The sequence below is a fragment of the Pteropus alecto genome, unplaced genomic scaffold (assembly GCF_000325575.1).
Source record: "Pteropus alecto unplaced genomic scaffold, ASM32557v1 scaffold226, whole genome shotgun sequence".
NCBI classification, from domain to species: Eukaryota; Metazoa; Chordata; class Mammalia; order Chiroptera; family Pteropodidae; genus Pteropus; species Pteropus alecto.
Window position 1 is genome coordinate 4,877,650 of NW_006440132.1, and position 12,144 is coordinate 4,889,793.

At 42.8% G+C, this 12,144-nt stretch overlaps 1 protein-coding gene across 1 annotated transcript in view; it reads right to left on the minus strand.

Moving 5' to 3' along the window:
• PAPPA (pappalysin 1) overlaps positions 1-12,144 on the minus strand; it is a 224,207-nt gene that overhangs the window by 156,509 nt on the left and 55,554 nt on the right. The window contains exons 4-5 of the mRNA XM_006917094.3: positions 11,898-12,144; positions 4,462-4,654 (exon numbers count right to left, since the gene is read on the minus strand). The exon at positions 11,898-12,144 is cut by the window's right edge and continues 38 nt beyond it. Of these exons, the coding sequence (XP_006917156.1) occupies positions 4,462-4,654; positions 11,898-12,144 (440 nt within the window). The remainder of the gene's footprint in view (positions 1-4,461; positions 4,655-11,897) is intronic.

Here is a 12,144-nt window from a genome sequence, read left to right on the forward strand (position 1 = left end):
GCGTGCTTGTGAGAGCATCACAGTCTATCGATGCTCCCTATTCCTCCTCCACACAGCTGCCAGAGAGCTCATTCCCAAACCTAAATCTGAGCAAGTGATGCCCCTGCTTATCCGCTTATATGGTGGTCAACATGTGTACTTGGATGGATGGATGAATGGATGGGTGGATGGATAAATACTAGTTACTCAGACATATTGTTAAGGCTCATGACTAACCTAGTCTAGACCCTCAAATTGCAGATATTACATCCTCAGCTTTATTAGAATAAATATGAAGGTAGAAATATATAGGTAGAAATTTGACGAGCACACTAATATTCAGTGATAGGAGAATGATTTAATAACCTAAGTTTAATCTGCTCAATGGAATGGTAAGCAGTTATTACAAAAAAAAAATGTGTCAACTACAAGGTTAAGTGAAAAAGTCATATTCAAAACTGAATCTATAGCAGCATCTCAGTGCTGTTTAAATAACCTTAACGTGACAAAATACTATTGGCAGTAATTTCCGGGTAGTGGAATATAGGATGATCCTCCACCCCTATTTTTATTCCTCCTGGTTTTCTGAATTTTCTCTATATTTTGAGTATGTATGAGTTACTCCTGGACTAGTAATAATAACAATTATACAAATATGTTTATAGGCAAAGAATGAGGAATGAAGAGAAGGACTTCCTCGGTATCACTCTGGAGGGCAGAGTTCTATTACAGTGGCCATAATCCATGCATAGAGGATCTGAGTGACACGGATGGCTTTATGGTGACAATGAGATTACAAATGTCCTGGGATGGAATCAGGAACCACATGACATTAATGGTCATTGAGTCTTTCTAATTTTTAGATGCTTTTTTAAAAAAATTACACAGATAGAGTCACCTGTACTTCCTTGAGTTCTTGACACATCCTAGTTTCCCAATAAATAGTTTGATGAATATTGTCCCCCTGACAGAAAAATGTGTTTTATTTGCACAGAGTTCCACAAAGTGTATCCCCTCATATTCAATCATTGATTCACATGTTCATTCATTGTTTCATCTACTCATGCAATAGGAAGTCACTGAACAGCCTCTGGTTGTTGGTGCTGTACGAGTACTAGGCACTGATCATCTAAGAGGAAGTATATTTGATGTGATGGTCCCATTTTACAGACTAGGAAACTGTGGTTCACAAGTACAAAGTAATCATCCTGAGGCCATTGCTTGGAAAGTCATAGAGTCAGTCTGGGTTTTACCCAAATCAGGCACTGTCCTACACATCCAGGTAGTGTATAATATGTGTTTCTTACTGTTGGCATTTATCTGATAATTATATAGGGGTACCTATATCTACACTGTCAGACACACACACACACACACACACACACACACACACACACACACACACTGAAATCATAGAAATACAGGATACTAATGCTGAAAGAGATGCTGTTTCATAACCGGTATCATGAGAGTCAGTGCTTAACTCCAAGTCTATGCTGTCCGATATGACAGCCACCAGTCACATGTGGCTATTTTAATTAAATAAATTTAGAAACCTATTTCCTCAGTTACACTCATCACATTTCAAGTGCTCCATAGCCACAGCTGGTTAATAGCTACCACAAAAGACAGTACAGATAGCGAATATTTCCATTATTGCAGAAAGTCCTGTTGGACAGGGCATCCACTATGTATAATGAATTAACTTCTCTCCCATGGATCTAGAATGGTGCTAGTTATGTGCCAGCCTTAGGAGAATTAAGAAAGTAGTTACTCAAGTCATTTTCTGTTTTCTGAGATTTAGGAAAGGAACCTCGGTTGAGAAAGCCTAAAACCCTTTGGTTTACAGGCCAGAACACAGGCTGAAGAAGAGGGCGTGGATGAGGTCACAAAGGCTTCTGACCCAGGTGTCTTGGTTCTCAGTCCAGCACTCTTTAAAAAAAAGTCAGTTGTAGATAGCTGAAACCATCCAGTCAACACATGTTTGCAAGACAGATAAAAATAAAGGAGTTAGAAAAGCCGGGGGTGGCCTTGAATTATTTATTCAGTTGCCTATGTGTGAGGACACAGTCTGTGGGAGGATCTGAATATGTTTTTTTAAGGAAAACCCTTGTATTCTCTTAGACCACAGATGTGAGGAACAGCAGGAGGACATGAGGATGGCCAGGGGCGAGAGGTTGGCATTGATGGATGTAGTGGAAAACACCAGAGATTTTGCAGGGAAAGAACATTTTCAAGTAGCTAAACATCTCTGGAAATTTTTATACAAGATGGGAGCTAATATTTTTTGAACATAGAGTGTGTGTGCTAGGCTTATCAAAGATGTCATCTTGCTGAATTCCCCACAAAAGCCAGGTGAAGTGAACACCTTTATATGGATGACTCAGAGGGTCAGAGAGGACCAGAGAGGTGAGATGGCTTGCCCAAGGTCCCAAAGCCTAGGAGTGGTGAAGCCGAGAATGAAACACAGACGATCTGACATCAAAGCCTGGGTACTTTGAACTAAGCCAATTTGCAGGAATATATACTCTGTATGTAAGGGAGAGTGAGATACACAGTTCCATTCCTTCACAACAAGTTATTGACTTGTAGGCTGACTTCCTTTAGCCATAGACTATGGTCTACGAAGCTGTTAACTCTAATTAGACATGTTTCTAAAATGTCAGTTTTAATTTAACATATGATAACTCCGTTATGAAATCTTAGACTGAACAGAATAGCTATTGTATGAGCCTCAAGTACCAACTGACTATAGGTTATTAAAAACATATTGATTGAAGCTGAGGGCACTATGTAATAGAGACATATCTCATTACACAACAATTAACCCTCCAATAGGTTTCCAACAATCAGATGGTATTTATTTAATGGACAATAACTGCTTTATGAAATACAAATTGAATACATACACAGGAAGCTTCATTTACAAAACTTCCATTTTTAAGTGGAATCGAGGCCAAGTCTTGACCAAAAGTCCGATACTTCTCATTGCCACAGAAAAAATAAATAAATCTACGGGCTGCTGGAAAGCCTGTTCTGAAGTGTCATATGAGGTTTCCCAAACCCGGCTCTGCGTTCCCAGTGAGGGCAGCTGGGGCAGGGGCAGGGGGCTTTCTACAGAGGGCTTAGGGAGTGCCTTTCCTTTCCCGTGGCCACATTCCCCCAGCTGCCAAATGAAGGTTGTAGATTCAGGGACTGATGGTAGAATGGAAAATTAGAGTCCAAATTTAATGTGGTGCCATGATCTAATATATTTTCACACACACACACACACACGCACGCACGCACGCACGCACGCACGCCCTTCCTTCATAATTCAAGTTTTGGAAGAACATGATGAAAACACACGAGAGTCTGAGACCAGACGTTGCAAAATGTGAGTTGGAGCCCAGCTCCTACCACCTTCTATGGGCTCTTGTTCAAATTTCTCAGCGGAATGGGGAAGATGATCTTCCTTTTATAGAGTTACTGAAAAGATTAATGAGACTCTGTATATAAAGCATTTAGTACATAATCTGGCATAGAATAAGCCCTTGATAAGTGGCAGCAACCACAGCTGTAGAGTAATATTAATGACTACCTGGTTATTTTCAACATCATCAATATTATATTATCATTATCGGATAAACGTCCCCAAAAAGGGCTGGGGAAGGGGTACTATACTAATCTGTCCTATATTATAGCTCAGTTCTAAAACAGATGTCATCATCTTAGTCTATTTTTATGACCTTTTAAAATCTGGTTCCCTTAAAGCTTGAGATCCTGAAGAGACTGTTTGAATCAGGTCTTCATCTCAGGCTACTGAGGTATCATTAGACCTATTTTCAAGGAAGGATAATAAGACTGAGGAAGGGAAAGCGACTTGCCCAAGGCCATACAGCTAGGAAATGACAAACAGGGATGCAGAACTGAAGTATTTTGTGTCTTAGTTTATCAGCCCCTGGTCTTCTAAAAATTCTACCTTTCATTCTATAAAGAAACACTGGGCACAGTCAAAGATTCTAATTATATATATTAGATATACACATGGGCATTCAGGTATAATGTGTGAATATACACATATATACATACACACATACACATACCTTCATATATAATACATCTATGAAGATATTTGCCAATTTCAAGTCCTGAGCTTATGAAGACCACATCAGTACCTCTATCCCAGAAGTACTGGCAATAGAAGTTTCCAGATTTTTAATAATAATAATAATAATAATAAATAATAATAAAGCTACTCACTTAAAATGTTTTATTACTTATTAATTTCTACTAGCCATCATTCACTTATTCCCTGATCCTCAAATTTATAACATGCCTATATGGACTAGTCCCTGTGCTAGGCGGTGAAGGCGCCCTTTAAACAAAAGCAAGGACAGAGGACACAGCAACATCCCTCTCCAAGTTGCGCTTCCCTTCCAAGATTTCCTCTTCTTGGCAGGAAAGAGAGAAGGGGAACGACACTTCACAGGCCACACTCACCTTTCAAAGAAGCGGCCGTCGATGGGGGGAAACCACTCCAGCATCACGGATTTGGTTGTGTGGCCCACAATCTGGGGGGCAATGGCGACAGGCGCCGGCTTCCTGGAGGGCTGCCAGTTCTGGTACACCAGGTCCAGGTAACAGTGCATCCTGGCGACTTGATTGGGCGTGAAGGAGTCAGTGCAGTCGTCATCTGCAAGTGGGCCAAGGCAGAGATAAGAAGCTGGCTGCACGGGTGGGCATGCAAGAGAATTATGACGTCTCCTGATGGCCAGAGAACCAGCACCCCAGCCCTTGCCAACTCAGAGCCGGCCTCTTCTAGTGCCCAGGAGTTAATGGTCTGTGAACAAATTAGTGTAGTCATCACTTCTGGAGACAGGTGAGAGGGAACAGGAGGAAGGGGAGAGTGGATGGAACTGAAAAAGTAGGTCTGAGACTGGAGAGGGAATGGCCCAGAGGTCATGGCTAAGGACGAGGACAAGACAAACTGTTTCCATGAGCCCCAAATCCACTGGTCGGTAAGTCACATATTCCTCTATCTGTTTCCTCCCTCACCCCTCATTCACTATCTCTCATTCATTCATTCATTCATTCACTTGTTTATTCATTCACTTATTTGTTTATGCACTCACTTGTTTCTTCATTCATTCCCTCACATTCATCCACCCACTCATTCATTAATCCTGCTATTTACTGATACAGTGATATTGTCCTTCAAACAAAGCTTCTGAGCCTCTATTACACATTTTCTGCTCTGTGCCAAGGGCCACGGAAAGGCGAAACTTAAAACGTTCCTGCCATCGAGGAGCTACCAGTCTAGTTATAAAGTGGTCAGTCCATTGTATAACAACAGTCAAGGTTGTTATAAGGCTGCTAAGGTCTGTGATGCTGAATACTGATGAGCAGAAGGAGACAGCATGCTGGGGAAGGACAGTGAACCAGAGAGGCTTCTGAAGAAGGAGGTACTTGAGGTCAACCAGATTGCATGGCTGAGACTAAGAAAGAAAGTTGAGGGACTGACGGAGACAGAGCTGCAGGACCACAGAAGCATGGTGTCCTATGCTATGAGGACAGTCCAGAGAGTCGTAGAGAGCAAGAGACAATCCAGGCCCAGTGTCCATGCTGGGAGTATGAGGACAAGCACAATTTCTGCACAATATTGACACTGGGACACTTATCCTGAGCTCAGTACAAGCTGGGCATGGTGCACCATGCTTTGGACACGTTTAACTCCCCAACTATTTTTGGAATGAACACTATGATTTTCTCCATTTTACAGAGGAGGAAATTGAGGCTGAGAGAAGTAAGGCAACTTTTTTAAGATCACAGAGCTAGGGATAACTCTGAGATTCAGACCCAGGTGGTCTTGACTCCAAGGCCAGGCTTCTAATCAATATGAGAACTTCCTGAGACTTTGTGTGGGTCAAGCATCTTACAGGTGCTTGATAAATAGGAGTTGAGCCTGAGTCTGCGGGGGCTGGAATATAATCTTTTAAATTTTTAGATGTGATGACCTGCAATCCTATTCTCTTTTCTAAGATGTGGACTGAAGGCCGTGACCCAAGACTCAGCCCCCACGGAAGAAGCTTGCCTCCGGTCTCTTCCAACAGCTTTATTCAGTGGCCCCAGGGGCAGAGCGAGGCACTGCTTTGGCTTGGTTTCCAAAAACACCACTTCCCAGAAGTGTCACCTGGTCAGGGTTTCCGCAGCTGGACCCCAGACGGAGGAGCACGGGGCTCACCAGATCAGAAAATAAACCCGCCACCGGGAATCCTACAGCATAAACTCACTTCCCTTTATCAAACAAACAGAAAATAAGTTTGGGCAGGTGCTGGACAGTTGGATGTGACCTTGAGAATCCAGCCTGGGAAAGGATAGGCGTGCGAGGAGGTTATACACAGAAGCTGCCTCTAATCCCCTTAGTAATTTTTGACAACCCCCTTTCCAGCACATTGGGTAAGTCTTTCATACATTTGAAGGAAGCAGAAGAGCCTGGTGCCCATTAGCCAGCTCTGTAAAAGAATGACTAACATAAACCCCTCTCAAGTCCTGCTGCCCCCTGATAACAAACATTCTATGGCTCCCCATTGCCTGGAGAATAGAGTTCAAATGTCTCAGTCTGAGAAAGGCCCGGTCATTGGGTAAATTTTGTTGTTGTTGCAATGAACTTTGAACTTTCTTCTGGAAGGCTTGAAAAAGCCACTGAATAGGCTAGAGGCAGTAGACAGGCATGATGCCTAAGGAAGTATGGTTATATAGTTAGATTACGTATGCAGGATCTGGAGTCAAATGGGCAAGTGATTTCATGTCTTGAGTGCCTCAGTTCCCCATCTGGAAAGCGGAGATGATGATGATAAGAGTGCTTATTTCAGAACATGGCCGAGGGTTAAGGGGAGTGGAGCACCAAAAATCGTGATAAGTGCTCAGTAAATGCTCACTGATTGGGAATGGTGCGAGTGCATGCATGTGTGCGCGCGTGTGTGTGTGCACGTGTGCACGTGTGCATGCATGCATGCATGCAAGTGCTGGAAAACTGAAAAGAAAAAATAGAATGTAAAATATTCATTTGATCTAGCAATATCACATTTAGGAATTCAATAGATACTCATGAACAAATATGGGGAAATAAATATACAGACATTTTTAAAGCATCATTTATAATAGTAAAAATATTAGAAATAACATATCTGTCTATTAATAAGGGAATGTCTGTGTACCTTAGGCACAGGCATAGAACAGAATACTAATCAATCACTGCCAAATAAAGGAAGTAACTTTAAAACTCAGGTCCCTTATGTATAAATTAGGGATATTTAAATCAATCCTACTACATAGAGCTGTTGTGAGGATTCAATGAGCTGGAGCGTACAAAGCATTTATCAAGATGAATGGAAAAGAAAAAACAGCATCTTTTTCTCTAGACACCAATTTGTTTCTCTTTTTTTTCCCCCGAAGAAGTGTATTTTCTTTTTATAACTTAAAAATTATCCATTTCCATTTTGTCAATAAAAAAAGAGTTTAAAAAGTGGATAGGTGAGGGGACAGAAATGAATCTGAACTTGAAAGCTGAAGTCAAAAAATGGAGTCTGTCCCGGGGCACATCACTTAGAGACTGAGCGGCTATCACAGTCTTGGGCGAGGTACCAAGAGGTTTTCATTTATCATGAATCCTCTGTCTCAATTAGCTAATGTCTACAGTCAGCCCCTCTTGGCTTGCTGCCATCACAAGCTTCCCTTCCTGAAAACTGTGGCCACTTGATCCCGGCCTCCAGGACCATCCAGCCCATTTTGTTCTTCTGTCTCCACTTTGTCCCCTAGCAGAAAGGACTTTGGGGATGTCAGCATGGTGAGAGCCTGCACCCGTCCCCAGGCTGTTGATGAAGTGCCTGTGCTTGCTAACAAAACTTTGTTCTTAAGAATGTATTTCCTCCTGCAGCTGGGTGGCCACAGAGCATGAAGGTACAGGCAAGCACATGGCGTCTCCGCTCCCTGTGCAACCATGGGCAAAATGCTGATTCCTGACAGCCTCATCTTTACGCACTGTAAAACGGGGAATAACAATGTCACCCACCTCCTAAAGCTGATGGGAGCACTTAAGAAGCTAACCCATGTCTGGTGCATTGATAACTGAGCTGCTCTTTATAAAAGTCCTGGCCTTTTTGTTGTTTTAAACATGATGATAATTACAACAGTAGTAATAAAATAAGAGATTGTGAAAGTTATATTCACTGTAGAACACTTTTAATATGGCAAAAAAGGTTACAAAGAAATAAATATCAGCCTCAACGCATTACCTACAGATAATAAATTAATATTTAGCACATAGGTATATGTATGTGTACATGGATATGAATATGTATAATTTGCATCATCACAACCACATACATACATACACACACTCCAATCTTACCCTATACATAAGATTCTGTGACTGTGACTGTTTGCACATTAAAGAGCTAACAAATGATTCTACTAATTGTCATTGATTGAGCACTGATTATGATACCAAGGATGGTTCTAAGTCTTTCACCTGTGTGATGATACCTACTATCACACAGTGTGAATGTGATTATTCTCCACGGTATCGGTGAGATAACTGAGGCTCAGAGAGAAGTAAATTGCTTGGGTCAAAGGCTAGAGCATGGAGGATTCGAGCTGCGTCCTCACTCTGCAAGCTTCATGCTCTGAACCACTAGGTCACTATGCTTCTGTTTGTGCCCCTTGATCATCTCCCACATCATCTTTAGTGGCTGCACAATGTTATGTCATGTGGGTGCCTTATTTCAGCAATCCATTCTCTTTAAACTTGTAAGCAGGTTCTAATTTTGTACACATATAAACATTCTTCTTCTATATCTGGCAGATAGTAAATATCTAATTAATATTTGGAGAATGAACCTTGCTAAGAACATTTGTATGACTAAATCTTTAAACTCATGAACTCATTTATTTCCTTAGGATATATTCCTTAGAAGTAAGACTGCTGGGTCAAAATGTATGTACATGTTAAGAGGCTCTGACACATAGGAAGATGGGAATAAGACACTTGCTCCCACAGGCTGGAGAAGGGCAGGTTACCACACTCTTGAGGAGGCCCTGACTCATGATGGGTCCCCTAGGGCCTATAATCTTCAGGAATTAGAGTCCAGGCTGTTGTCCTACCTGCCCAGGGTGTATCCAGCAGTCGACATGACCATACATACGCTCCTATTGTTCAGCGAGGCTTGCCCCTCATCACGCACCTGGTGCCTGCTTGATCTGAGCATTTGGGACCCTCTTAACGTCCCTTAGTATCAGAAAGGGAGGCAGATAATTAATTAATAACAGGCTCTGTAGTAAGAAAGGCTTGTCTTGACTTTGCTGTCTGACCCAGGGCAAGCTGTTTACGCTACCTAAACCACACTTTCCGCATCTGTAAAATGGGTGTAGTAATAACAGCACTCACCTCATTGGGTTATTTTGAGCGTTCTGAGGCAAGCCTATGAAGTGTTTCGCACAGTGTCCTGCATATCACAGGCACTCAGTAACTACTGGAGACGTGTGCTGACCAATATGGTAGCCACCAGCCATGTGTGGTTACTTCAATTTAAGTTAATTAAAATTACTTAAGACTAACAATTCAGTTCCTCAGTCTCACGAGCCATATTTCAAGCACTCAATAGCCGCCTATGGCTAATGGCTAGCCTCCTGGACAACAGACACAGGACATCCATCTTTTCAGAAAGTTCGGTTGGACGGCACCGCACCAGACTCTTTACCCAACTGATGAGCAGGCCTGAGGAAGAGGCGCCCAGGAAGGAAGGAACTCAAAGCAGTTGACCCTGCGAGGCCTCCGCCCTCTCGCCTGATTGCACAGCCCCTGTGCATCGCTCTCTCCCCGGCCCTGAGAACCCGATCCTGGATCCTGTTCTGCATTTTGAATTTCATCCAGCTTCTTTTGTCACCTCATCTATCAGAGATCCTAAGGAAAACAAACATTTCAAAGCTCATGGTCGCCTCGAATATGCTTTTGGGGGTGTAAGTTTGTTATCGTAGCTCAGTGAATTAGTTCTGCTGTTAATGGGTCACTGAGCTGAGGGGTTCCTTTAAAAAAACAACAGTAAATCAATCACTCTTTAGATCTGTACAAAGGGGAAGAAAAAAGATTTAGTTTATGGGGGTCTGGTAGCTAGTGGCAGCTCCTAGGTCCCTAAGAGGCCGGCAAACTTCCAAACTCATGTTATTGTTTATTTTCCATCTGCGTTGAGCTGGCCAAGGAAAGGTGCTACAGAAATGGAACGTAAGCAGGGCTGTGTGAGGGGACAGGGCACCGGATGTGGGATGTTGGCTTGGCTGGGAATGGGAGCCCAGTGGGAATCTGCTTTTGAGGAAATACCCAGCACTCTGGTCTTTTTAAGAGACCTAAACCTAAAGACTCTTTATGGTGTTCGGGTAGGTTACTGACTCAAGAGACCTCAGGTTTGGACTGTATGAAACTGAGGTCCCCAGAGGTCATCAGTCCCAATGGGAAAGCAGGAAGACTCATTAGGGAATCATCTAATTCACTGGGTTTTAATAGCAACATCATTTCTCCACATGTAATCTGAAGCAAAACCCCAACAGAAATGGAAAACTGTTGGAAGGAGGTATTCCTGTTTGAAGCAGAGTCGGGGCAGCCCCTGAGGCCTCTCTGTGGAGAGCAGAGTGTGAAAACCACCCTGGTTGTTCTATTATTTAGGTCCCTTTTAAAGAATGGCACAATAGTAAGAGAAAAAAAAATGCCTGGAGTCAGATGTATGACCTGGGGCAAATGAAGTCTGTGAGCTGACTCAGTACTGTCATCTATAAAATGAGAGTAGTTCCTACCCCATTGATTTTTGGTGAGAATTAAATGAGATGGTGTATATTAAAGTTCTTTATGGACCATAAACTTTTATATAAGTAGAAATACTATTATTTATTAGAATTAGTGTTATAGACCTGTCACTAGAGGATTTATTCCTTTTCGTCCCTCCATGCCTCTGTCCCTTTCTTCCTAAGAAACATTTATGAAGCATGAAGGCCCTGTTCTAGGTGCTAGGGATACAGTGATGTATCAGAGGCAATCTGTGTCTTCACGGAACTTGCCTGTGTAGGGGAAACAGATGCCCAAACTGAATATCGTAATAGAATGTGTGCTGGGCCACCATATGCGATTCTGCTGATCTTGCCGTACACAAGGGCTCTTGGCTTAAGGGGCCAGTCGTGAGGGCTGTGACTGCCCTGAGGAAGGAGGCTTGTTCTAATTTGCCAAAGATGTTATAAGTGCTGAAAGTGGCCTTGATATATGCTTACAGGAAGTCTAGGGTATCCTAGAGCCCAAAGAATGAGTCCTGTACTGTTACTGATGGTATAAAAAAGGGCTTGGACAGGATATATGTATGCGGTTTGGAAAAGGACATATCAATTTCATGTAATAATTCTGTGTTTGTACAACCAAACACAGCCTCTATTTTTTTTGGTAATAAAACAGTAAAGGAGGGTGTGAGTGTTTGATGTTTAAAAAAAGTTTAAACAGCCACTGGCTGAGAAAAATAGAGATGTGAAACCAGAAGAAACTTAGGAGGCAGAGTCCAAAGAGTCCTCTTTCCTGAGAAGAGAGAGGGGATGCTATGGACCGAAAAGCATTAGGTGAGCTAGTGGCAGAGCCAGGCTTCCTACTCAGGTTTCCAGACTTTCAGTCCCGGTCACATTCCCAGGAGGGTCTTTCTGAGGAGGTTTCAGATGCAACATCTTCCTCATACCCTTGGGGTGCTCACAGAAGGACTATTATCCTGATTGTTTGAGATGAGAAATTATTGGGAAGGAGATATCTTAGCAAGGGTAAGCAGCTTGCCCAAAGCTACTCTGAGCCAGGACTAAAGCCCACATCTGACACCCAGCCCCATGCACCCTGCAGAGAGTAGGGTCCTTCCTACCTGCGTAGCTCATGAAGTTGTTGTAAGGAGTGTTGAAGAAGCTATGAAAGCCACAAGTGTCATTTCCTGGGCCTGGGTCACCGCAGAACTTGTGTTTCGGGGCTGGGTTGGTGTCACTGCAGAGGTCTCCGGTCTCAAAGGAGGGCTCGGTTTCCATGCAGGGGTCACTGCAAGACTGGATTTCCGAGATGCCCCGGAAGATGTGATAGAGGCCCAGGCTATGCCCAATCTCACGGATCATCGTGTG